We start from the raw sequence: 27733 nt of genomic DNA on the forward strand, positions 1-27733 counted from the left end.
GGGGCACAGGATGCCATCCGGACGGCTCAGCAGCGTCGCCGGGGAGGGCGACTGATTCTGTGGGACACAGACGCTGCCCCCACGCCCGCGCGACACTCCCGCCAAGCGCATCCTGATCTCACACTCGCCAGCCTCCTCCCGTGAGGCAGCCCCGGCACGGCCACAGAGGCTGTCCCGCCGGGCACGGCCACAGGTCTGCCCGGGACACCCGCACCCGGACCCGCCCGCGGAGTCTCCCCCGCCCTCTGGCCCCCGCCCGCCCTCAGTGCCCACAGGTCTCGCTCCTCCTCCCGGCCGCGAGCGCTCTGCTCTCGCGATAGCGGGCGGCGCGCGGGGCGGGGGGGGCGGTGCCGCGGCGGCCGCGCTCGCTGACAGGCGGCGGGAGCGGGAGCGCGCGGCATGTCCGCGCCCGCGCGCCCCGCGCGCAGGTGCCCGCGGCCGCCCCGCCGCCCCGGCGCTCCGTGACCGCCGCCCGTCCAGCCCGCCATGGGGCCCCGGCCGTGCCGCCGCCGCTGAGCTGGAGGAGGAGGTGGAGAAGCCGCCGCGATGAGGAAGGGCCGCTCTCGGGGGGACAAAGCGGCGCCGCCGCCGCCGGCGCGGAGGGAGCCCGGGCGGGCGGTGTCCGGCAGCGCGGCGGAGCGCAGAGCCGCCCTGCTGGGGGGCGGCGGCAGGAAGGAGCCGGAGGACGCCCGGGCCGCGGGGGCGGCGGAGCGGGTAAAGCCGGGGCGCGGGGCGGGGGTCGCCGTTGTTATGGAGACGCGCCCCGCGTGGCGGGGCCGGTCCGCGCCCGCCCCGGGCCGGGACCGCGGAGCTCCGGCGGGGGAGAGCGGCCGGGGGTGCGGGGCGGGAGCGGCGGCAGCCTCCCAGCATCCTGGCACGCTCCGTGCGCTCCCGCAGGTAGATGCCCCCAGAAGAGGGGAGGGAGGGAGGGAGCGGTGGTGTGACCGTGTCGGTGCTGACGGTGTGGCGTGAGTGAATGAGTGAGTGGTGCGGGAGCCGCGGTGCCGGGAGGCTGCCCGCGTGCCGGGGAAGGCGAGGGAGGATGCAGTGAAATCGGGTGTGTGCCGAGTGCTGGCTGGTGTTACTAATCACATAGTACATCCTTCTAGTAACCCTCTGTAGGTCACTCCTAATCGCGATGATAATTATGATGCGTTTTCCAGCATTTTTAGGTCTTAATTCCAAAGTGGTTTATTTAGGAAACATACCGTACCTTTGCAGAGACTTGAAAATGCACAGGCTTGTTACGTGTTGAGAGTGTGTAAGTTCAGTATGTCCACTTTTATATCTTTCATACCCACTAAAATAGGATCTACTTGTTGGTGCTTAGGGTTACAAAGATGAGAGACCAAAGAGATCCTAAACCAAAGTTCAGGATCGTCAACACTTTGGTTTGGTAGTCCTAGTTTTACAAGATATGAAAATGGGAGATGACACTTTGCAGTTGAAAAATGTAGGTGACAACTAATGCTATTTTTTTGTTTATTTGAGGAGAAGGAGAAGGTATCACAAGTATGAAGACTCCTGGGATGCAGTAATTAATTGTTTTGCCATTTTTTGGAGCAAAGAGAAAGCCTAGATTCTTTGTGAAAAAGGTGGTTTCAGTTTACGTCATTGTTGCAGCTGCACAGGTTTATGCTATTTTAAAAATAATTTCTTAGGCGTTTTTTCCTAGAAAAGCTGCGTTACATTGCCTTCAAATATAGGAGCCTTGGATTTTGGCTTTGATTAGAAGAGATCTCTTGAATACCGATTTATCAGACTGGGCCAGTGAAGAGGAGACCTCTATTACTTTATTTTTTTGTGCTTTGTTAAGCCAGGTGTTTAAGAGGAGCTGCTGCTTTTCGTGTTTATTCTTTCGTGAAACAACTAAGGAATGTTACAATCTTTATTGGGAGAGGGGGAAATCGAAAATCAGAGGAGGTGACCTGATATCGACCCAACTGTCTGTGAAATGGACATATTTGTAGAGCAACCAAATACAGTAGCAAGGTATTTGTTGTACTGTTTTGAGGTATTATTTGTGATATTGACACAGAAATTATTTCCATTTTTGGTAGTGTGAATGAAACTTATAAATCGTGCACACAGAACATGCTGTGTATTGAATAATGAATTGAACACTTGGTCAGTTTCACCAAAACAACCCTAATGCTGCAAATCAGGGAAGGCTGCAAATTCAGAAATGTCAGTTTTTGAGATGCACAAGGCTTTTTAATGGGAAATATTGCCAATCTGTGTTTAACTTGGGTGCTCCAGGGCCTCAAGTGACTTTTGAGGACAGATCTTTGCGTGCTGGCAGGTATTCGGTGTGATGGAAGAGGAGTTTTTCAGCTAAAGTTAAGAAAGCTTCTACTCAACCGAATGTGAGATACTCCCCAGACTTCTAAGGAGAACCTCTCATCCCCTCTCCCCTTTTGTCTTTCATTTAAGGTTTTGTAAGTATGGTAAACAACTGCAAATAAATCGGTGTGTTGCACGGATGTGACAAACAGCATTTCTGTCTTTAATACCAATAATTCAGTGTTTATTTAAATGTCGGTAGTTGGTAGCGTGCATGTGGTAAAAAAGGCCTTCTGAGATGCAAAAGATAGTGAGATACTCCATTTTCACTGATCCAGCTTGTAGCTTGACAGGTATTTCCTTTGGGGCCACTTCTGATTTAAGTAGCCCTGTTGTTCCCAAGCCTGTAACATGCCCTCAGCAGTGCCAGTGCAATAGTGTGCACAGCTGCAGCGAACCATTCTGGATTAAATTCAGATCTCTTTGTTTGCCATACATTTGCACAAGTTTGTAGTTGGGAGAGGCTGAGCTACTCCAGTGTTGAAAAAAGTCCTTATCAAACTGTGACTGCAGCAGTTAATCACTGTACTGACCTTAAGGCCTTTGAAAATCTGGTCTTTTCCTCTGCTTATAGTTCCGACGTGCATACGATTAATGTTTGCACTTTCTTGTGCCTTACGCTAGAATGTGAGAATGACTGTACTTGGGCACATTAAAGATCCCTCTCGCCCAGTATCCTGTCTCTCCGAGCTGCCAAAAACAGATGCTTGGAGAAGAGTATAGTGTATATTGAGGAAATGCCTCTCCCAGCCTCCAGTAATTTGTGGCTCATAGGTTTCCTGAACCAGAGGTGATATTTGTTTTTAGAGCCCCCAGTGGGTTTTTTCTTCTTTGAGTTTGTCCAGACAGTGTTTGAAGCCATGTAGGCTTGTAGCATCCACAACATCCTGTGGCTGAGTTGTAGGGCTTAAACACATTTTGTGTGGAAAAAACACTTATTTTTGTTTGCTTTTAAACTTTCTGCCTGCTTGGTTTCATGCCTTGCTTGTTCCTTCTTGTATCGGAAGAGGCAGTGAAAACGAGAATCCATGTTATTCTGTGTGACTTACGGGTTGATGACTTTTTCTTTTATTTACCATCCCTTGCTTGTGACTTTTCCAGAGTCATTTCAGAAAGAAGTTACTTTACCCTTTTCATTGTCCTTGCTCTCTTCTTTGCACTTTTTGCAGGTGTGTTTCTGATTGGAGACAGTGATGCAGGAATACAAGGAACAGGGTTGGGTTACAATATCCAGGACCAGCTACAGTATTTCAGCAAATGCCACCCAGTAAACTGACAAGGCATATTAGATTTCCTTCTTTAATCTTCTGCATGCTTTTCTTGACAATCTTTAAGCATTGAGTTGGCACTTCTGTGGAACTATGATAACTCCAGTCACTCTTTTGAATGGTAGTAACTAATTCAGAATTTGTCATTATGTACATATATTTTTTAATACTATGCACCATTTTACATTTGCCTGCTATTTTACAGCCCACTTAAACAGTATCATTAAAGTCTTCTTCAGATCTTTGGCCATTGCTTTTGGAATCTTCAATAACTTTAAACATTGTCAGCAAACTGTGTCATGTAAGTGTCAAGCTTCTTTGCTAGATTTTGCTTTAAAATATGGAAGGTGTTAATCCCGGAAGAGATCCATATGAGACTCCACTGGTGATCCTTCTTTTTTGGGAAAAGGCCAATTGCTCCAACTTACTTCCTGTTCATCAGTCATTAATTCATGACTGAATTATCCTCCTTACTCTGTGATGCTTTAGTTTCATTGAGTGTGGGCGTCTTTGTCAAACACGGCCCACTTGGATTTCTGTAAAGGATCAGCCTAATCATTGTATGTTTGCTGACTGCATTGAAGGAGAAAAACGGGAAGTTGAGGTGAAAGTGAGCGTTACTTATGAATGACAGTCACCCTCATCCAGAGGCATATTTTAAGCACTACCCTGTTTCCATATCCTGCTGACATAATTAGTTTTAGTGATATTTATAGTGAAAGATTTCACATGGATCATAGCCAATATTTGTCAGAATTGCTTTTATTAGCATTTTTTTTCTTCAGGTAGAAGACAAAGTCCTCCTGGAAAGGATTCTTTTGTTTCTAGAAGAAGTGGCTGTAGAGGGTTGTGGAGGAATTGTACAAGTTGGTCTGCAGGGGGTAGGTAGCAAACAGCAACTCACTGTCTCTGGTATCAGGGGATGACTCAGGCTTTACAGGAGGTCGATCTTCCTGCTAGAGGTAATATGTGTACTTTTTTTTTTTTTCCCCCAAGGGATGTAATAGATGCAAAGGAAGATGTTAAGAGTGAAGATTATTTAATAGGTAGACTGAATCCACCTGAGGAAAACACCTGAAATCAGCTGAAATCTAGGAGAACATTGGAATGGGGCAAATGCATGATGCTTGCTTTTACTTGTCTGTCTGTATAGAATGTCTTTGTTATTTTTTTCCATGTGGAGTGGGAGCTAATGTGTTCCTAGCAAATCTAAATGCTGTCTTCCTCTGAAAGCAGAGGGGTGATAAACAGAGGTGAGGAAAACTGAAGTATTGTGGCAGGTCTAGTGGGATGGAGGTTGAGAGTCACAGAGTAAAAATAGAGAATACTGAGCACTGAGCATCACCGAATGACATTTTCTACTCTAAAGGCATGCAGAGAACTAGAGAGTGCTACCCAGGGGTGCTTGCTTGGAGATTTGACAAGGTGAGGGAACAGAAACAGACCCCATCACTTGTGACAAGCTTCCCCCTCTTGCTGTGGGTGGCCAGGGAAGGATTTATGAGTAGATTCCACGACTTTGTGGCTTTGTTAGTTAATAGGGGTTGAAGAGGAAAACAGTCCAAGAATCTCAACAAGCAGTCTGAGGCTCTGATGAGGAACTGCCAGTTGTAGAGGCAGGATTTTGGGGTAGATGCACCATTTGTTGTGTATAAAGTTTAACTCAGCTGCTGCCCATGAAGACCTGGACTGAAATGTTGCTAAACCTGAAGGCTCCCCTGCTGTGTCTATTTGTTGTATAGGAAATGTTTGGATGATGCCAGCAGGAAAACTGCAAACATAGTACAGAGAAAGGCCAAACACCTCCTGAGTCCAGCTTTGTGTTGGAGAGCCCTTTCTCTAGAGCAGTCAGTGAAGTGGGCTACCTCCAGGTGTAAATTTTGACCTACCTGGAGAAGGGAGATCCTTCCTGTGTATTCCTCAGGCGGTACATGTAGTAATTTCTGCTTGGATAGAAAGTATTTCCTGAACTTTGAGCAAGATAACTGACTTACAATCAATTCATTTAACAGTGGCTGTCTCTTGGAACTATAGTGCTACAAGCTTTCTGAGAATAACAAAAATATTCCTTTTTCTCCACCTGTCTTTGTAACTTCATAGATTTTAATGTCCCATAGCCAAAATGGAATACTGAGGTTATCCAGTGTGATTACCCCACATGTGCAGTCTGTGGAACTTTCCTGAAAGATAAATTAAAACATCTCTCTTAGAAACTGATCTTATCTTAGCATTAGATCATGGTGTGTTTGTCACCTCTTCTGAGAGCTCTGCCAATGTTTAATTATTCCTGCCGTTAGAAAACTAAACGACATCTTATTTCAACGCTTGTTTTGTCTAATGGCCAACTTTCAGCTGTGGAATATGCCTGTGCTAGCACAGGCAGTAAAAATTCTCTACTATCTGATCTCTTTTCCATGTAGAAGTATTTGAAATGTAAAATTGAGCTTTGGTTGGAACAGAAGACACTGAGCTCTTTTGCTTCTAGAACTCTGTGCTTTCCCCTCTTGATTGTTCTTGGACTGTTTGCCAAACCCAGGTAATATTCTGGCAGCAGCCTGGAATAGCGTGATCGCAGACCAGCTTCCTCCTTCACTGCTGTTTGATACTTGTCTTTTTACAATTTTGGGGATTGCATTACCACAGTTGGGTGTGTCATACGAGAGAAGGTTTTGTAACATTATGCATATGTGGATATTTCTCCTCCATCTATGAGTAAAATCATGCAAATTGGTCCAAGACTACTTATAAACTATAGGTTAGAAAACTTATTACTCCTTTCATGTTGTCATTATATATATATATATATATATATATACATATATTTATTTTTTTTTTCTTGGAAGGAATAGCAAAGGATCTTTTCCACTGACTTCTCACCCTGTTCTTTTTTGGAAAGCAGTCAGTGACTAGCAGGGAGAAACTGGCCAAACCCCAGAGTGCTACTCAGATTTATTTTGTCTCCACAGCTGCAGAGAAGCTGTTACCATGCTTTTCTTGCTGCGTGGCAAGCCTGGAAACTGGAGAGATCTTTCTTTTTTCCTAATTAGAGCTTTTGTACTTCAAATATAATAAATGTTTTCTTTTCTTTTCCCTCTAGGTGACATCAATGCTAGTAAAGGCAGTAGCCCTGTTGTGATGAGTCCTGTATGTAGACTGCAGAACAGTTTGGTGTTCTTTGGTTATTTCTACCATGAGTCTTCTCTTTTGATTGACAAGTGAAGAATAAAGTTTTTGGAGTTCAGTTGGCACTTTGCTTCTCGGTTTTCTCTACAGCTCTGGCTCTCAGATCACAGCTCAGTTGCAGCTCCCCCAGCCGTGGACCCTGTGAGTAACAGCTCACAACACTCAAAGCTGTTCTTTATAACTTCATGTCAAAATCTACAAGCTGGGATGAAACTTAATCTGAAGAAGATGGAGGTTTATTTTCAAAATTCAAGCACATAAACTGAATCAAATGGACTTACTGCTAGCAATGCAGATTGCATTTGCAGTCAAGTGTAGTTTTTTCTATTCACATTACATATTCTATAAAAGCAAGTATAGCATAACATAGCCAAATATATTCTGTTGACATCATTGCCCCTTCTTATTGAAGTAGGGATGGAGTGCTGCTAACTTCTAGAAGATCAGGAGCCATCTGTTTACGTAAATGCTTATTGCCACCTGTTCTGTGACGTTGTTAAGGGTTGATTTTAGGGTAGTTCTGACCTCTTTTGTCAAGGAAGCTAAAGAAAGTTACTACGGAGGACATTGGTAAAGACTCCTAAATTAGAAGTTGTGATTGTAATTTGCCATTAAAAACTCAGTTACTGTTTGCAGACCTCAGAATTTCTTCTCTCATCTTCCTTTGTTGCTATCTAACTCTTTTTCTTAGGGCAGGAGGGAGGGAAAAAAAAAAAAGGGTGCTGTTTTCTAATAAAAAGATGCACAAGTCTAGCTTGTGGAGCTTCTAATAAGGTTAACCAGAGTCCAGAGTTCATGTTTGGCTGGCAGGCATTCTTACTTATCCTCAGGCTTTATTTTCTGTAGTTTATTCCCTGTACCATGGAGAAATAAAGGTAACGAAGAAGCCAGGGTGTAGCTGTGGAGGAATCAGATGTTCTCTTATGACACACGTAGTTCTGTCTTGGTTTTCTTCTCAGTCCTTTTTCTGTTGAGGCAGGAAAAGAAACCAGAAACACCAAATCTGTCTGTGCCCCATAGGTGTGTCTCACTGCCTGCCATAAGCTGATTCTTGTTGATGCCAGAGCTGCCTCTACCTGACTTCTTCATTAGCCATAGTTTTGCCTTTCTGTGTCCTCATCAAACAGAGATGGCAGCTCCTGATGGTCTGTTCCTCTGAGTTCACTTGTGTCTTCATGCTAATGTTTAAAAATACGGGGTGCTGAAAACATGGCTGAGGGGAAGAGTCATCTAAAAGCAGGCAAAGGGGAATAGAATCAAGGGATCAATTCTGTAATGTGCTTATTAGATAATAATAGAATTGAGCCAAAAGATAAATCCAGATGCAGACAAAAGGGATGTGGAGTCAAGTGCCTGGGTCTGCAATGGGCTTGTTGGGTAGGAGCAGTGGCACCAGAGGGCTGATGGCACTTTCCTGGCCTGAGAAAATGGAATCATCACTTCTCTCAAACTTGATGGACAAACCTCTTTTGTGTAAATCAATAACTAGGTAGGCATTGCATCAGCAGCTTGCATGATTCAGCTCGCCCATGTGAGATTTCGATTTCCTGTCACAAGTGAAGAGTAAGAGCAAATACTGTACTAGCCACATTAATTTCATATCTTGCATATTAAAAAAGCTAAGCAGGCAGTGGGAAGATGCAGTACGCTATTTCTTGTCCAAAAACAGAATAGAAGCGAAGGAGCCTAGAGAATTCTTCTATCAGAAGTGCCTGGGCTTGGTGTGGCACTGCTTTTCTTTAGAATAATTATTTGCCTTCAGGGGAAAGCTGCTCCTACTTACTGTTACAGAGCACTTGAGGATAACAGTGGGGTGCTGTCCAAGGCCAGGATTAGGCAGCTGCAGAACACTGAAGATTTTGGATATGTTCCTGACTGGATGCTTTGTGAAACCAAGTAATATATATCCAGGTGTTATTGTGTTGGAGGAATGGGTATATGTTACTGACTTTACACCTAGCAGTTGACTTCTTGAGCAAGCTCATCTGCCTTCTTGCAGCACAGAGTGTAAATGTAGTCCTGCCTGTCAAGGTAGTTCTTGAGAGTCTTTAGAAGGGGCAGTTCTTTATTTTTCTCTGATAGATATTTTTTATTGCCCATGCTGCCTGCCATAAGGCAACATAGCTTTAGTGCTGTAAGGAAGGCAGTGGATTATTGTAGATATGATGATAGGCATTTATTTAGAAAAAAGTTTTTTAAAAGTCTTACTTAATTCCAATTCATGGAATCTGAGTAGCTGAAGCTAACAAAGCAGTGAAGACCACCAGGCTGGTGAATGATTTGAGACTGAACCAAAATGCTTTATTCCCTAGCAAGACTTTGTTCCTCAAGAACCACAGTAGATAAATGGACAGGTCACAGAGAGTCTCAGTCATTTCATTTCCACATCAAATAATGATGTGCTGTGCTTAGTGTATTTTTTCGTGATGCAGTACTGTTTGAAGCCTGGTGAAAATGTTCTTTGAAGGAAGAAACACGGACACTCAAAAAACTACCTTTGAAAACAGATTTAGAACTTTTTAATTTGCTCTTCCTCTAAGCTGTGTCTTTTGTGAGTTTTTTATTTAACTTAAAGTTAGGTTCTCTTAACCTTATATCTAATAATTTGTCAGAAGTTATTTTCAAATGTTCTGTTATAAATACATGTTACGCTGCAGTGAGGGAAGAGAGTTCAAGACTGACAGCATAATCTTTTAATAATTTGGAAGTCTAGCTTATGATTTTTTTGCTATTTGAAATTGCTCTAGTGTTAATGGAGTCCATTATGTACATGGAAAATAGGATGATGCTCTCTTTCTTTCCCAGAAAAGATATTGTCTTTGCTAATGGAGTTGCATCATAAATATTTTCACTTCTTGTTATACATATAGTAAACATTTCTACCAATAAAACATTTTTCAAACCTTTTAGTTGGTCTGGATTTTTCATGAATGTAAAAGCAAGACAGCAATTCAAAACATTCCATGTATGTGTTTAAATTTCCAGAAGTAGATGGCACTGTTGAGGGTGGACTGTGAGGAGTGTAAGAATTTTAAAAATGTAATTTGTGATTCAGTTTCAGTCCACGCATGTCTTCATGAGCAGTCTATTTAGGAAGAGTTTCTCTAAAGATTTTTGTTATATGGCGTGAGAAGTAATCCACCATAAACATTCTCAGCTGTTTGTAGCCAAAATAAGTTAATTAGTTAATTGATTGATACTTGGGTAATTTTTGTCTTGACATTTACTGAGTCATGCTGTGTTCTGAAACTCTTGTAGGTGTTTGACATATCAGCTAATTCAGCTAATGCTAAAAATACTTAACGAGATAGAATAAGAAGCTGATTTTCAGTGCACTTCTGGAATGCACCTTCCAGTATCTACTCATTGTCCAAACACCCAGCAATCCATGCAGGACAGATTTCCAGTGAAGTTTTTGCTTCTAAGGGGCTCGTTCAGCTGGTCCTAACTTCTTGCAGTAACTGTGAGCTGTCTTGTGGAAATTGGCTCGATATACACTGTGTTTATCACTTGGATAGGTTAGCTGCTAGCACAACAGGATTAAAAACCAGTAATAGATTGTGTAGGTTCTGCCATGCCTGTTGAATTTCCCCTATGGGATTTGATGGAAGAGTTCACAGAGCAGATTGGCTTTCAGGATGGAAGAGAAAGTACAGAAAGGTTACAATAGTAAACAAATGCTGGCCTGCAGCATTCAGAAGGCAGTTTTGCTAAAGGCTAAATTATGTGTGCAGTTGGATCCGAATTTGAGACACTTCGTTGTACTTTGTTAATCGGAACAAAAATGAAGTGGAAAAGGTACATCCACCGAGGAGTGAGGGGAATTCAGTCTGTGGGATGAAAACTTGAGAAAACATTTCAGCTGCATTTCAGGAAGCTTCAAGACTTCTATGAAATGCAGTACTTGTCAGATTGATTAATTGGTGCTCAAGCCTGTTTTCCTTTTATCCTTTGAAAATACAGCTGTCATGCTTTGAGCTCAATAATGATGCTTTAAAAAACCTAGTTTTCTAATACATTAGTTTTCTAATGTGCCTTTCTGGTACTGTGTATGATGGGAACTTGGTGCTGCTGCCTCTGCAGGTTGTTTTCATCCCACTCAGGGTCGTACACGTGCAGAAGGACTGCACAAACACCTGAGTTAGACTCTGAAAATAGTTTAAACATAGTTTAAACATAGTTTCATGTTTCCAGGAAGACATTCTCCCTGTGCAGGTGGAGTTTTTTTGGTGGGACCTCTTGGGGTAGGACAAGGGGTAATGGTTTTAAACTGAAGGAGGGTTAATTTAGATGAGATATAAGAAGAATTTTTTACAGAGAGTGTGGTGATACACTGCAGGGGTTCAGGGTCAGGTTGGAGAGGACTTTAAACAACCTGGTATAGTGAAAGGTGTCCTTGCCCATGGCAGTGGGGGTGGAAAAAGATGATCTTTAAAGATCTCTTCTAACCAAAACTAATACATGATTCTACAATTTCCAGATATTCCAGGTGCTAAACTAGAAATTTGCTTCTCTTTGCATTGAAGGGCATACAGCTCAGAATCATCAAATTGTGTTTCTCTGCACTCTTAAAATCCCATTTGTCATTATGAAACAAGTACACAAATGACAAAACTACCTTTGTCTTCTATGCAGCTTTCAGAGAATACAACTTCACTACTGCAAGCAAAGTGTTAAACTCTAGGAAACACAAAGCTGGACAAGAGTGTGTAATGTCAGCATGGGGTGCTACTTGGAAAAAATGCAGATAGTGAAATGATTTCATGTCTAGCAATGTTTCTTTGATGTTTGTTCACTTAATCTGGTAGTTGAGTATCCTCTGTTCACTGAGGACTAGCAGCAGCTCATATCACTGTATCTTACTCCAGTTTTATTGTAAAGGAGCTTTTATAATGGCCCAGAGCAAGGAAATGTCATCTCAAAAATGGAATGCCTAGTAATTAAAACGGGTTTATTAATTGCGAAAATCACACCATTCAATATTTAGTGTGTTTACAAGCATTTTATTATCATAAAAATAACATTTTAATATGGAGCCTTAGTAAAGACCTTTAGAAGGAAATGAGGGAATCAAGTCAGAACTGATGTAGAGTGTTCTGGACAGCACCAGAACATCAGAGAACAAATGAATAAATTATAATCACTGTTCTAGAGAAAAGCCTTTAAATGAGTTCTATGGTTACTGCAGTGACTGAAGGCATTTAGATATTTAAATATCCAGGCATAGATGGATGCAGTGACATAGTAGTAGCAATTATATCTTTATTAATTGACTTAAATTGCACCTGTGCATTATGAAGGTGGCAAAAATATGACCCTGAAAGTTAAATTATTCATTAATTTAGTTATTTGTATATTCTTTGACATTTACATTAATCCCTGTTTTTAGGACAGAGGAGAATCTGTTTGCAGGGTTGTTTGCCAGTTTAGCAGACACTTTAGCAGAAGTGTCTGCTGACTCCAGTCTTTGTTTGAGCTCAAGGCACGGTGCAGTTCATAAACCTAACACTTGGGCATTGTTTCTGTTCTCAGGCAGAAGGGAAGAAATATGTCTTGTCCTTGAAAAAAAATTTGGCTTTTGGTCCTTTGTGATGGAACTGTATTACCCTGCTTGGTGAGGAGAAGCTTTTGTGCAGATTACAGAGTCTCCATTTCTTTGTGCAGACATTGATAAGAATTGTGATTTAGTTTATCTTTGACTGCTATTTACTGAGATTTCTGTTAAGAGAAGCTAAGGACTAAGCACTCATTGTGTGTCTAAGGGTTGACTTAATTTTGTTTAGGTCTAAAGCCACTGGTAATTTTATTTACAGTTTCATAATAAATTGATATTTTTTTCCCATTCTATACATGCAGATCTGCTGTTGAATGTCAGGGAAAATTTGTTCTCAGAAAAAGCTTTACACAAGTGCTTCTTATTTTTGGCTCTGAATCGATCTGCTTATCTCATTTGTGGTAGGAAGTGAGAAGGTTGCTGATGTTTCATAGAAACAAAAATTTTGATGCCAAAGGTTTGGAACTTTCACAATTTTTTTTTTTTCATGCTGCAAATAGAGATCCTTCTCAGTGATGATAATACCAGATTAAACTGTATCTTCGTCTCTCTTTGTCATGTATATGAACAAATAGTGTTTTAACTCTTAGCAGTCCACTGGTTTTTGTTATATTTTATTTTGCCAGTAATCTCTATCTAACTACAGATGCTTTCACTACTGCTACTATTCAGGTCTTATCTGTGATCTATAAAAGAATCCTTGGCAAAAAAATTAGTGACGCTAAAGTGGATTCCTGCTGTGTTTTCTGGTTTCATACTTTCCCTTGTGCAATATTTGTTATTCAAGTGAGCTTTAACACTTATGATGAAGTCTTAAAATTGTATTACCCATCTGTAAGCAGCCATTCAATGTCTGATTACAAAATCCACTTGAGCTCACCTGAGTGACTCTCCACCCAAGTTCCGTTTATGAGTTACTTTTTAATTTTCTTTGTAAGCAGCTTCGTTTGAAATAAGCCTTGGAGTAGCAGGTGGACATGGATTTCTTTTCTCTGACCTCCTTAGTGTTGGGACAGTTTTTTGAGGGCAATATCTCATACTCGACCAATAGATACTTTCATTTGAGATTGTGCTTCAAACTTAATGAGCCTTAAACATTTTTCTTTGGAAATTGCTTTTTGCAAAACAAGATTATAACTCTGCATTATTAGTAAATAAGTGATTTTTCTAGAGCACATGCATTTTAATAGTCTGTTATTGTTCATTTGTAAAACTTTGTATTTTCAGCTAGTATTTTAATTTAAAAATATTTTATTTGTGCTTTACACATAGAAAAGTCTATATTGTTTTGGGTCAAGAATCAAATATTAATACAGATAACCTCTCTTAGGTTTTCCACCTCACCCTGGAGGTTCCTGTCTGAAATAAAATCAGATGAAACTTTCTTCCTGGTTCTATTGCTATGAAGCAATTGTTTGTGTAAATGGAAGGAACTTAACACTTATTGCTAAGTTTTGTTAATCTCTGTCCCTAAAAAACCAGGGAGTTTACATTCCAAATAAAAATTAATTAGATTGTAACATTTTAATGGGCATTAAACAGCGTTTACACAGGTATAGGTAGGTATTTTATGTTGCTTTGTTCTTTCCCTGTGGACGAGACAGTTAGACAATGTCATGTGCACAAAAATCAATACAGTTGGAGATCTGAACGCTCCAAAGCGAGCATCAGTGTTGCAGGGAATGAAGGTGCCCTGCACAACCCTCTGGTAAGTTTCCTTTTTATAGCCAATATGAAATTGTAAGTTTCTTTGCCTGCCCAGATTAAAATGCGGTTTTTGCTACTTGCCTGGTTCCACGAGCAGTTCCATTCTAGTCTGTCTCACAGTGTAGCCTTGCTAGGAGGGGTTAAGTTCAGTGTCTTCTGTGTAATAAATGTCTGAATAAATCTGTGAGGAACTGACAAACAAGAAAAGTTTGGTTTGCTGATGTTATGGATTAGGGTCTTTAGCAAATCTGAACATGCACCCTTTTTAACCATGTAAAACCTAATAGACAAGAATAGAGAAGATAAATGGCTATTTGATAACACGTAGGATGCTCAAGAGAATTTGCAGTAATCCTAGTCTGTGATGTTGGGACATAACACATGCTTGCCACATCTTTTGAAAGAAAATCTTAAGAGAGAAGGTGTTTTGATGTCTTAAAAAGTCAAAATTTATTACAAATCCCTTCTTTGGGGGGGTCATATTTCTTTTAATCCTTACAGTGTATGAGTAAGGATGATGAATTATAGAGTTGTTTTGTTTTATCTGGCCAGGAGTTAATTTCCCTGCTCAATACAACCTTTTAATGTTTGCTGTACTCATGCTAGAAGAGCAATGATAAAGGAATGATGTGGCCTTTAATGCTCGGTGTCTTTGTTCAGACTGGTTTTGTTGTCAGTGCAGCTCCTGAGCCTGGTGTGGGGTTTGCAGTCTTGATAGGTTGATAGTGGTTTCTTTGAGCCTCTGTGAAGTCTGATACAGACTTTAGAAGCTGTTTCTTTTCCTTCCCTTGATGAAATTCATTTGGTTTTAGGCATTTACGAGCTGAATTCAAGAATGTGCTCTTCTCTTTTGGCTGTTGGGGAGATCTTGAAGTAGGGTTGAATACTTTGTTTAATCCATTTGCGTTTTCATGTAAGCACAAAACATTCAAGCTGATATAATTTAATCATCAGTTACCTTGTCTTCTAGACCGTGCTTCCATTAGGAATAAAATGATTCTGCATCTCAGTGGGCCTCAGAAAGGGGTTAATAAAGTACACAGTTATAAATATTTACCTTTTCTTTTTAACAAGTTTTTTCATGTGATCCTGCAGCTGGGACACTTCACAACAAAGTTAACAGCACTATCTTCCCTGAAACGTTAAATCTTCTAATTCATTTGTTCAAATCAAACATGCCTTGTAGTTGTTTCCTGAAGAGTTAACAAGAAAAGAAATCTCATTGAAGAACAAGATAAGGGGGGGGTGTATCTGATAGTATAGGCTTCTGATACTGGGTGTTTTAGGGAGCATTCCTTTTTATTCCTTGTTTGTTTGGTTTTAACTGTGGGATTTTTTGTTTTTAACACATAAAAATTTAAGTTTGTAACTTTTCTGTCATCTGTGTTAAAACTGCTGTTACATGAGTGTAGAGAGGAAGCTGAAGGTATTCAGAATGGTAAATGTGTGCATGATATGTTGAAAACATCACTGTGGGAAATAACATTTGTCTTTGCAGTAATTTTGAATCTTAATATTGACACTAAGTTCAGTTTATGTATTTATTGTCGTAGGAATGTTGGAATTTATTGTAGAGTTCTTCAAATAAATCTACTGCAGAGAAAAATAGTGCAGAACTCCCTTCTGTCTTTAAAATACTGACACTTTTATATAATGCAATACATTCTGTAAATACATGTTGTTGATGTCGTAAACCAATATATTATAGCCCCTAAGAGGCTATGTAGATTCACTGTAATTTTCCTTGATTCTGCTGTCTCTGACATTTTTCAGGGTGCTGCTGGCAAGTACATGAGTTAAGCAGATACAGTTAAAAAGAGACTTAGTTGCAAATTTTTATTTGGCCTACAATTTTGGTCACATGTGGGCTCACCCCAGCTTCCTGATAAACTGCTGGCCCTCTCAATGTGTAATACCCAGACTGGAAAGTTAAGGCAAATTTCAGTGCTAAATACTAAAGCATAAACACTATGATTCCATTGCTAATTGCTACTTATATAGATAGATATTTGGTCTGTGATCTGTTCTCTAGACCTTTAATTTTCAGTGTATTTTATAGTATATTAGAGCAGGCCTAATGGCAGGGTCAGATTTATCTGTCGTTAAGGGTATGCACACAGATTATATGAAGTGATGAGGAAAGGCTGAGAAGAAAAAGAATGCTGCTCAGATATGCACACAGCCCTGACACAACAGGCTTTTATCTTTTAAAGGACAAACAGTTCTGTGTTAAAAAATAGAAAATGGAGCTTTCAATGTTGACTATTTTTGGTGCTTTCAAAAAATTCAGAAAATATCAAGTTTACCCTCAAGTTATATTGCTCATTGGTTATCTTCCTTACAAGATGGGCTAATAACAGTGAATTCTTGGCCAGATTATTGTAGTTAAATTTTCATTCTTTCCAACAGTTTGCTAGGATTCACCTGCAGATGACCTAAGTTTTGTTATGCTCATTAGGCTTCATAAAAAAAGGTTTCTCATTTTTCTTATTAACAGATTTCCTGTTCATGGAAAACTTTTACGTAGATTCCCCACCCCCTGGCTAACAGTTTAACATGTTTTGACCTGCAGACTTGAATATTTCTCAGTCACAATTGAATGCTTTTGCTTTTCGTAGAGATTGAGGCAGTTTGTCTTTGATTTAATTATGACAGAGTTACATGCAAGGAATTGTCCTTTGCGTGATCTGGCAGTGGTCTGAATCTGATGTGTCAGTCTGACAGTGTGATGCTTCACCTGGCAGTTGAAGCAAAACACAAATCCACGCTTGGAATATTCACCTGCCTTTTGTAGATTAAAGACCTGTGCTGCTCTCTTGCAGCACCATTACATGAACAATGGGGAAACAAAAAAGCTTCTGAAAATCCTTGCAGTGGTTTATGCGCTTTTTCTATTTTTTCCTGCTTTAATTGCTTGTACAATGAGGACTGAGAAGGATCCCTGTTCCTTCCTCCTGAAGTATCAGGATTTTAACAGGGGATATTGGTAAGATCAGGCAAATTGAGAAGCACATTTGGCTTCTTGTCTTTTGTCTGCATCTCCTGTGACAATCTGGTTCTCCCATCTAGCTGAGTGTGATAACCCCAACGTGAGATGTCGTGCAAGAGCAACAGGCTTGGGTGTTATTCCAGTATAAGAACTCTTCTAGTGCTTTTTCTATGCAAGTGTGGTGACTTGAGCTGAAAAATGCAGAGCCTCTTAATAGTCAAGAAAAGCTTTGGCCATTCTTCTTGGTATCCTGATATTTCAAGATATATGAGCAGATTTTTGTGTACCTTTGTAGGGAGTGATAGCAATAATCTTTGCCTAGCAAATCAAGATTATATGACATTTTTATCTTCAGCCCTAAGCTTTGCCGGAATCAGCTGGCTGTTTGAACCTGATTTTTAGCTTGTGGCAAAAGCCACGAGCCCAAAGTAAATTAAATTCTTTATCACCTTTGAAAAGAAATGAATGGAGAGAGGCTCACAGTCCTTTTCACACGGTGTGAGTAGAGTGTTACGTGCTCACTAATGCTTTCATCTCTAGGGTTGTAAAATTTTTTTCTTTTGAAGAGTGGAAGTGGAGTCCTTAAAATTATGGCAGTTTGTTCTGTTTAATCTATTCTTCAACCACTTGCTCTGGTAGTTTGAAAGCATGTAAGCAAAATCTTGCTCTATAGCTGCAAAGAGTTTCTTTATTCATTGATTTGGAATGTTGTGTAAGATTTTTGTGTTCTTTGTGTGCATTGCTTTGGGGCAAGGACAGGGAAATATCTCTTCCTCTAGGTTTTTTCCTTCCTTGTTTGAGAGTGGTAATGTAATCTGCTTTTTCCATGCAGTTCATCTGTGATCTGCAATATCAAAGCAGGGTTTTGATGGATGAGTGAAGTAAATTGCAGTCTTATGAAAGACAGCTCTATTGTTATTAAGCTAAAACTTTCGCTCTTCATTGTTTTGCTGACACAATATGGGCACAGCTCTTAGAAAATGAAATTTTAAACTGTCTGTGTTGCACTTAGCATTTTTAAAAACATAATAGGCTGTCTCAGAAAAGTGCACTTTTTAAAAAAAACTTCTAAAATAGTATTTAAAAAGTGACTTAAGCAGTTTATGAACCTGCAGAATGTGATTGGAGGCCCCTTTCTTCCAGACATGTAATGCTTATGTAGTCTTCTGAATATTGCCCAAGTGTTTAATGTCCTTAACAAGAAAAGGGTTAATGAAGAGGTTTCCAAATGTAATATGTACCAAATCCATCTTGTCTAGAAGACAGCCTGGATTATTTGGTGAGTGTGGGAAGCTGTTCTTACCTTTCTAGTATTCCTTTCTTATCTCTGTGGTAGAAGTTTTGGTGGAAAGCTGAACCTGGGGACAGCTGTCACATGGTATGGCTTTTTTGAGAAGTAGCTTATGGCACTGGGCTGACCTCAAAGGTGTGTGTGGGCAGGGTTTTGTAGTTGATCAGATACTGTGGTAGGAGTAGGTGTGCCCTTCAGCTGGGGAACTTTTGATTGAGATATCAGATCTACAGGACTTGTGTACTGTAACTCAAGAAGACACATTGAGAATTGTAATTATTTTTGCCAATAAAAAGAGACTGTGCACAGAAGGAAAGGGGGAAGGGTAGGGAAATAGGCACATTCTTTGCCTGGTAAGCTTTGTTTATATATTGTGTGGAGAAAGAGACATGTAAAATACAAAAGTTGCTTGCAACATGAGTTAGAGTACTTTCGTTTCTGGCTTCAGTGCCTTTCCTTACCTGATGTCCCAAGTGAGTGAATGTTCTTATTTTGTTGCACTTCACTGAAAACGATTGGTGAGAGGGGTGTGTGTGTGCTTGTGTGTTTGTGTATGTTGAAGCGGAGGTGAATATGCACCTGCAGGGGAAAAACCAAAACAACAAACCAAATGAAACCTCCAAAACACCAACGGACACCCCCAAAACCTTGAACAATGAAGTCTCAGTTAGAACACTTCCCTTCAAGTTAGTCTTTGACATTTTCATTTTAACTGCTGCTGGTATGCATGGGGCCTTTCAACACGTGACTAGTTTCAGGGAAGTAGCTGGATCCTGAAGGATGCCAGAAATATTTGGAATTGAACCATCAGGAGTGCGAGAGGATAGGCTGGATGAAGTTCTTAAGTAATTTGTTTGTAACCTGGAGTGCCCATGTTCGTGTTGGTGGTGGGGTTTTTTTGGTTATTTTTGGAGGTGTGGTAATTTCAGACTGTCACAGATGGTAAACATGTGCCTGATTTCAGACATTAGAGGCACAGGACAGGCCTTATTAGAAGTGTGTGCATGTTTCTGTCCTTACAGTCATATACACAAATATAACCATGTTCTGCCATCCTGGGCAGAAACAGCAGACTCTCTGCCCTTGGCCTCTGCAGCTTTCAGAGTCGCCTGAGCTGGGAGACTGCTAATGCTGCAATTTAATATTATTTAGCTTACTCCCAAGTACAGAGGGAAAGACAGGTAGATGCCTTTTCAGCTCTCCAAATGACAGAAGAGGAGAAGTAGAGGCTGCTGCAAACGAAGGACTTCAGTACCTTTGTGAGGAAGGTCAGAGACAAATGAAAATGTGACTCTCTTTGCTCCAAGATGTGTGCAAGGAACCATAAGACTTAAACCGCTTTTCAGCTGAGCAGTTTTTTCTATCCCCTCAGGTCACTTGTTTTTGAGCCCCTCCCCACTCTTGCCCCAGCACAACTGTTCCCAGCTGTGTGAGCTGGTGAGTGAACTGACCTGCTCTGCTACCCAGCTGTCTCTGGTGATCTGGGTTAGACACTGGCGACTGAAAGTCTGACCAGAACCAGAGAAGAAGTTGTATCCAGAGCAGCCTGGGAAAGGTGCACCACTGAAGCTGATGTGGAGCAAAGCATTGCTGTCCCTCAAACAATAACAAAGTTACTCAGTATTATGAGGTGCCAAAAGATTTCATGATTAGAAGGAGATGGGGGGTCTAAGAAGGGTTGAGAATGAGTGACTCAGAGCTAAATGAGAGTTCTATTTCAAATCCCAAATCAGTTGTTTTTGTTTGTTTTTTTTTTTTTTTTTCATATAAAACCACTTTATTCATCTCCCCTCCCTTCCCCTTGAGGTTTTTAAAGTGTGTAGTCCTGGTCTGGATTTGACAGTTTGAGGGATAACACTATAGACTGAATAGATTTGAATTAATGACTTTAGAAATAGATTTTGACTGGAATCGGCAAATTTTAATTAAAAACCATAAGTGGTAAACTAGTTTTTTATTTAAACATAATTTGAGACTATGTTAAATCGTGTGGTCATGTATCATGCAGGGAAAGTTTATTTTCTGCCTCAGAAGCGATTTTTATGAGGATAAGCATGGTTTGAAGTGCTGTATGGCTAATGAGAGGCATTTGAAATAAAATGGAGGAGTCCATTAAAGCAAGTGGAATGTTTCACGCTGCAGAGAAGGGACAACTTGAACAGTTCATCTATATGGGCTATAATGGAAAGTGTCGTATCTTCAAATCCATGTCTGGTAGCAAAGCTGGTTGTTCTTCTTTGGGTGTGGAATTAGAGTTTGACACCTCCAGAACAATGAAAAGCATGAGGAAAGCAGTGTGGTTGTGCTTGACACTGTTCTGCCTACGCAATTTTGACTGAAATTTTGCTATATGCTGTGAAAGGAATTCACATGTGTGGGAGTGTTTCTGACAAATACATGTCTAATTTTGTTTGTAGTAATAACAAAGACATGACACAAAGGCTGATCGTTATCCTAGTTATTAGTTTGTTATGCATATGGTCTTCATAGAGCTGTAACTTGTAATAGGAGTTTTGGGTTGCAATAGACATTGCAACAGTTTCTTTATAGGTATATTACTCATAGACTGGATGGACTACAGACTGAAGAAGATTGGAGAAAGTACTTTTGATTTAGCAGGAAACAGCTTTAATCAAAGCTGAGCCTGTTTTTTCAGTGCCATTTTCTCCTCTAAATTCTGTAAGAGAAAAGAACTGCTGTAGCATAATTGCATTTTTCTGACTATTATTAATGGTATTTCTTGCAACAGTGGTTCAAGGACCAGAGTTGCCAGGGATGGTGCCATGTGCTTTCTGTGCAGCTATGGGGCACCAAAGAGGGGGATTTACAATGTTAAATGTTGTTGTTTTGGTTCCCTTTTTTTTTTTCCCCCCTTTTTTGGGGTGGGGTGTGTTTCTTCATGTTTTTTTTAAACAGTCTCTTTTATGCTTTGGAGATTGCATGTTTCAGACAGGGGATACTTGGCTGCCATTAACAAAGTTCTGCATGTTTTTCTTCCTCCAGGAGATGATAACAGAGTCCACTCCGCTGCGTTGCAGGAAGCTCAGCAATCCTGACATCTTTTCATCTGCTGGGAAAACCAAGCTCCACCGTCAGCTAAGTCAAGATGACTGCAAGCTACGAAGAGGTAGCTTGGCAAGTTCTTTGTCAGGTATGCCATTCTGTAAAGACAATATGACACTTTGTTAGTATTAAAGATTTGCAGCATTGTTGGCATAACAGTCATAATAAAAGATACTGGTAAGTCGACCTCTTGCTGTCAGGACATACAAAATTTTATGTAAGAGAAAGATGCAAAAAGAAATATCAGTAGAAAAGAGTGAAAAAGCCTGGATTTAGAGTGAAATTTTGTATGTTGCCCAGAGTGAAAAGTTAAAAGCTAAGATTTAATATGCAAAGTTAAAGAATGGAGTTGTGGAACTTTAGGTGACCCATTGGTGTATTCTTATCCCTTTTAACATCAGTGTTGAATGCAAGCTTGCCTACTTTGCCCTTTTGTGTCTTACTGGGAAACGGACTTTTTATATCATGTTTGAATTACTATTTAGTTTCTTTTTGGCTTCAAAAGCACCGTAGGCAATTGTGATTCAAAGTAAAAATTTTGCTTGATTCATCACTAACTTGATGGTTTTTTCAGTTTGTGTAAAATTTGGGTTTTTTTGTGAACATAATATTCACCCTTGTAATTGAATTTAGTTTGTCAGCTGTAGGACCAAGAAGCGAGCATAGGCAAGTCATTACCCAAAAATGGACCAAGTTCAGTAGTTTTCTTTTTTTTCAAAGACTTTGTTAGTGGGCTAGGGGATGGTTTCACAGCTGTTTGAAACTGATAACAGAGTCTGTGGTGCTGGAGTGGAGCACAGAGAGCTGCATGATCAGTCTAGAATGAAAGAGCTGATATGCCTGAATGCCACTGTTACTCTGTAGGGTTAAGTTGCAGCCCATTTCCTCCCTAATTAGGCTATTTGCCTATTTGCATGTTAGTGCAAGAACTGGAAGAGTTGAAAATTCTCAGGTGGTAGGGAAAGAGGAAGAAGGTGAAACCACCTTTTTTGGCATCAGCATGGGCTTGATTTACATGATTGTGAAAATACATCCAGTCCTGGTCCCTTGTCTTTTATCAGAGGAAGATAAATATTTTCATGTTTGAGGTGTTAGATGTAATAGAATTAAATAAGCAGTAAAGTATGTATGTTTTATTTTGGCTTGGCCTTGGCTTAGTGTGTTATTTGTAGTAAGTGGATAGTTTCCAAAAAATGGAAACAATCATAATGTTTTGTTTGCATGTAAGTTTGTTCTCCAAGGTAGGTTAATCTTTAGAGGACAGAACTTTGTGAACTACACAGCTGTTGACTGACTGCAATGGCCTAAGTTAGTACTGTAGCTTTTTTTCCCTCTTGAATAGAAGAAAGCAAAGTAAATAGGAGGAAGCAGGAAAACTGGAAGGTCTGTTCTCTTTAAAAAATAGTTTTTCTATTTGGAGATTGTAATTTCAGAACAAAAAATTCTATATTCTCCAGAATCTGTTGATTCATCTTAATTACTTTTCAATCTACTATACCTGTTTCAGGAAGGGGTAAAGAGCGCCAACAAGATCAGTCTGACCCGACTGAATAGAGAAATTGTACCGGTTTAGATGTATATTTTCAGTGTGGGTGTTTGGAATGTGTGTAGAACTTGATGCATGACAGGGAAAGGCTTTAGCTTAAAGTTCCATTCTTAAAATGATACCACCTAACTTTTGCCAAATAAGTTTGAAGAGTGTAGATGACTGTGCACGCAAACTGGTTGGCTGAGATTTGACTCTTGATGGAATTCTGCCCTCCTGGATTCAGATTGTGTGGAACTCAAAGGAGATATTGATAACTACATCTTAAAGAAACTTAAATAAAGTTATTCTTGTCCTCAAGCATGGGTATTTTAGACTACTAGATAATTATATTATTTGACTTGCTATTATAGGATCTCTTTGTTAGTGCTGTACAGGATGAATACAGTAATGTCCACTTCTGCAGTTTTAGGTGCCTGCAGACAAGATGAGTCGTTGTATTTAAATGTTATCTTGAAAATGATGAAGTCATGACAATCATGTCCACAGCTGTAAGCAGCTTGAGTGGGACCAGGAAGAGGGCACTAATATGTTGTGTCTCTGTTTGCTTGACAAAGTTGAGCCTGCCCATCTCTCCTACACTCTGACTCATTCTGTTGGTGTATACTTGGGTCATTCTTGTAACTATCACAGAAAATTAATGTTAACAAGTTAAAAAAAGAAAAAACCCCACCACTTCCGCTCCCTGCCCTCCCCCCAGCATCATGCCGGGTCACATTATGTGACAGTCTTCCAAATATTGGAGCCACTGTTATGGAATGAATGTAATAATTCACATCTAGTTCTAAGGTGCAGTTGAATTTGTAAACAGTTTACTGCCCCTGAGAGAACAAGTTTTTTTCTGCAGCATATTTGTGATTAAAGGCGTAGCCTTCCTACTACTTACTGCAATAAATGTCTCAGTCCCCTTTGATTCCTGAGCATGTAGTAATCCATTGAATGCAAGAATCTTTACTGTGCTTGGAAGGGGGTGTGTTATTTAGTCCCATCGTCCTAATTTTAAGGAAAAGAGGTATTATCCTCTGCCATTTTGCAATGGGGAAATTGAAGTACAGAGATTGACTGACCAAACTTAGAGAGAAAGTCATCTGGAAGCTAATAACTGAACCCAGATTCACAGACTTCTTCATTTATGTGTTTTTAACCACAGAATCTTTCTTCTCTTTTTTCTTTGTGGATGACATTGTACATAAAAGGAAGCTGTCAAGCTCTGTGGAGTCAAAATATGACCTACTTTGACTTCGGTTCTTTTTCATTGCGGAAATTTACTGCTTGACATTTTTCAAAAACGAGTGTTGCATTGACTAGAAAATATGTATTGAGCAAAATATCCATCCATGGTTCAAAGCAAGACAATATATAAACATACACTATATTATGTTACAGCTGCATGAAATGCAGTACTCAGTGCTTCAGTGGTAGGAGAAAGTAGGGATGTCTAGATGACCAAGCTATTTAGAGGAAACAATATTTTACAATTAGGAACGCATTTTCAAAAGAATTTTTAAAATTATACTAAAGAGATTTTGCCTTCTTTTATGGCAGCAAATATTGTTTCCTTTTTAAGATGAGTGGAATATGGAAATTTATAAAGTGATAGCAGTCTGTTTTTACAAGGGTTTTGGATTTCCCCATTATCTCATAATGTAAAGTATATTTTTTGGAAATCATTAGTTATCAAACATAATGAATTTACTGGTAAGGTGCTCTTACAAGTTTTAACCTACCAAAGTATTGAAATTTCATTTTTAATTAAATACTTTTTCTTCACGTGCAGTATTTGTTCTCAGCTTTGTACTTTGAACTTGCAGACTTGTTTAAAAACAAGCTGATGGTATTTTGATTTTATTTTTAAAGGAAAACAGCTACTTCCCTTGTCAAATAGTGTCCACAGTGGAGTGGGCCAGACGATATGGCAGCCTCCTGGAGATACCTCCAACCTGGTCCGCATGAGAAATCAGTCTCTAGGACAATCTGCTCCTTCACTTACTGCTGGTTTGGTGAGTGAATCTGGGAATACTCGTGGTGCTTTTGCTATAAAAAGTGATGTGATCCTGTGCTTTAGTTTTTACCTCGTTTTCCCTGCTCCTGCTCAGTGAAAGCAGCATTTTGTTCCTGTGAGACTTTTTCGGCTACAGGGTGAGCTAGGAAGAGAATACGTTCATCCTGCTTTAGACAGAAAGCAAGAAAAGATGTGTGTTGAAGGATAATTACTTTTTGGGAACATTCCTTCTCAACGCTACTTAAGTTGCCTGATGCCTGAAAGAAATATCGTTGGAAGTCTAGGAAATGTGAGCATGGGAACCCAACCATTTCAAACAAGTTTAATTGGGAAGTAGCTTTCTGAATATCTACCTCTGCCTGTTTCACTTGGGAATAGCTAGAGGCATGAATCTGAAAGGGATAACTGTCCAAGGAAGAGCTGGAGCTGACATTATGCTCTTTGTTGTTCCCGTCAAGAGGTTTCGGTAAAAAACCTTTGCTAAAATATTTTTGAGGAATGTTGCATCTGCTAAATTAACATTTTTTAAGAAAAGAGTGTTCTGTATGGGGGGACACACACTCAGGTGACTACATCAAGTCTGAGCTGCACACAGAAAGGAACACGTGTTTTGTTTGTAAACTTTCCTTAGTATCCCTAAAAACCTAAAATCAGTGCTATGTGAAGTGAAGAAAAATCCAAGGGTAGGAAAAGACAGTTATTTGTGACAAGGCATATATGCAACAGAAATTGTTGGTAAGTAGTAGATTAAAGTCAAGGTTGAAATGTTTTTTTGGTGAACGTCTACGGAGTTATTTGTATAACAAGTTTTACTCAAGTGAGGAATTTTTGTGTGTGCTACTTAGAGTGCTGCAAGTAACTGGGTAAATTTATGTTACATTTTAAGACTGTTTAGAAGCAATGACCCTGTGTACCTTGGATAAAGCCCTGAGAATTTTTGGGGGTTCCTAGACAGTTTGGCACCACCAAGCTATGAAAGGAAACTTGAATCTTTAAGGTTCAAAAAGTCACACGTCTGTGTTACAACTAATTTTGATTTCACAATGAAGTAATTGTAGTCTTGATGTTTTCAGACATATTGTTACTATATTGAAATTCTTCTGATTTGATTTAATTGTGTTGTATCTTAATTTGGTGCCTGTTCAGTGTTTGCTTTGAATTTATGCTCTCCCCAGTGGTTCTAAATTCAATGATAACAGAAAGGGAGAATGCTCACATGGACTTGGCTATAAGTATTTATCTGGCGGGGATAAGAAAAAGTAATATGTTAAAACACAAGCCTTTTCTCTAGAGGCAGTTAAATGCCTTGAAGCTTCATAACTTAGGTTAATGAAAATAACTGTACTTTAAAACAAAGCACTAATTCTCAGATATTTAATTTGGAGTACTAGGTTGTTGCTTAACAGCTGTGTGCAGCTCAGTGAGCTGCAGATGTTTGCATGTTACAATTCTGCATATTACTCATATTATACACTGTGTTTTCAGTTTGTTGTGGCAGTGTTTGGGCTGTCTGTCAAATGTTCTGATATGTAACACAGTGCCAACGAGTTATTTTAAAATAATTTAAAATTCTCTGTTCCTAAGTAAGGCAGAGAAATTCATCTCTAAACCAGTTTTTGTCCCTCTGTGATAATGTTTAAGTGTTGAATGATATGATCACTTTCCTATCTCTGTATATTCTGTGATGGGCTGTATGTTTGTTACAGTTGCAGTTAATTAAGCCTAGACATTACAAATTTTTATGTGAAGTGGGTTTCAAAAGCAGTGACTAAAGAACATCACAAGATGAACACCTAATTAAATGCAGTGAGTACTGGGATCTTGGAGTCAGTTACATGTTTGCAGCTGTTTTAATATGCTTGTTTCACAAATTAAAATAGCAAAAGGTCTCTTGCCAGTATAATTAATCTCCTTTGAAGAATAGCTCTATTAAGAGATGAGTAAGTTCAGTAATGCAGAGTGTCATTTTAATATGCCAGCCTTGACTGCTAGAGCATTTAATTCTTCTATTATTTGTTATAATACAGCAGTTGGATAGCTAGAGAGAAGTGGAGTGTGATTTAGGAAAGGCAGGAAAGCTGTGTGCATTGTTTCTGCTCCCTCTTTCTCGGTCTGCAGGTATCAGTAGATTTTCCTTTGAAAATTGCTTTGTGGCATTCAGTAATGTGTTTTTTTGCCTTCTAACCACTACTAATCCTACAGGTTGTTTACTGTGCTTAAATGCATTCTTTTCCTCTTTAAAAATATTTACAAGGCAAAAAGATAAGTTGACAATAGCAAATCTACAGAAAGTAGTTTTCAGCTTCTGAAACAAGCCTGATAGCTAGGCTACTTATCAGCTATGACTCCAGAACTGGGAATACATCAAATTCTAACTTGCTAAACTGTATAAATGCAATTTATTGTTGGGCAGAATCTTTCAGCTCATACATGTGTGATAATCTGGATTAATGTGCCTGCACAGCTGTTGCCACTAGGTCCTTGACTTGAGAAAGAAGCCAGGGCAGAGTGAATGCTGAGTGCTGTCATTGTAGAATGAAAGGTGTTGATCTGATCTGTGTGCCTTCTAAATATATGTGAGGATTTCAGAGGATGACCTTCAGCTCATCATCTACTTTAAGACGAATGGCTCTGATCCTATGAGATTGATTTCTGGTGGGGAGTATCCTATTTAAGACTTTTAAATCCCTAAGATAGCTGAGGAAGTAATCAGAGGAAAACACAAAGCATCATCATGGGCATCTCAGTAGTACTTCCTGCTGTCAAGACCCAAATACGGGAAAAAAA

At 39.8% G+C, this 27733-nt stretch overlaps 1 protein-coding gene across 4 annotated transcripts in view; it reads left to right on the forward strand.

The window, feature by feature from the left end:
- The first annotated feature begins 349 nt into the window (after positions 1-349).
- MAST2 (microtubule associated serine/threonine kinase 2) overlaps positions 350-27733 on the forward strand; it is a 186292-nt gene continuing 158908 nt past the window's right edge. For all 4 annotated transcript variants that reach the window (XM_066192741.1, XM_066192742.1, XM_066192743.1 and 1 more), the window contains exons 1-3: positions 350-714; positions 21339-21486; positions 24802-24944. In XM_066192741.1, coding sequence (XP_066048838.1) covers positions 547-714; positions 21339-21486; positions 24802-24944 — 459 coding nt within the window. In that variant the 5' untranslated portion in view covers positions 350-546. The remainder of the gene's footprint in view (positions 715-21338; positions 21487-24801; positions 24945-27733) is intronic.

This window comes from Chamaea fasciata, unplaced genomic scaffold (genome assembly GCF_029207755.1).
Source record: "Chamaea fasciata isolate MVZ Bird 193981 ecotype frontalis unplaced genomic scaffold, bChaFas1.0.hap1 SCAF_10, whole genome shotgun sequence".
NCBI classification, from domain to species: Eukaryota; Metazoa; Chordata; class Aves; order Passeriformes; family Sylviidae; genus Chamaea; species Chamaea fasciata.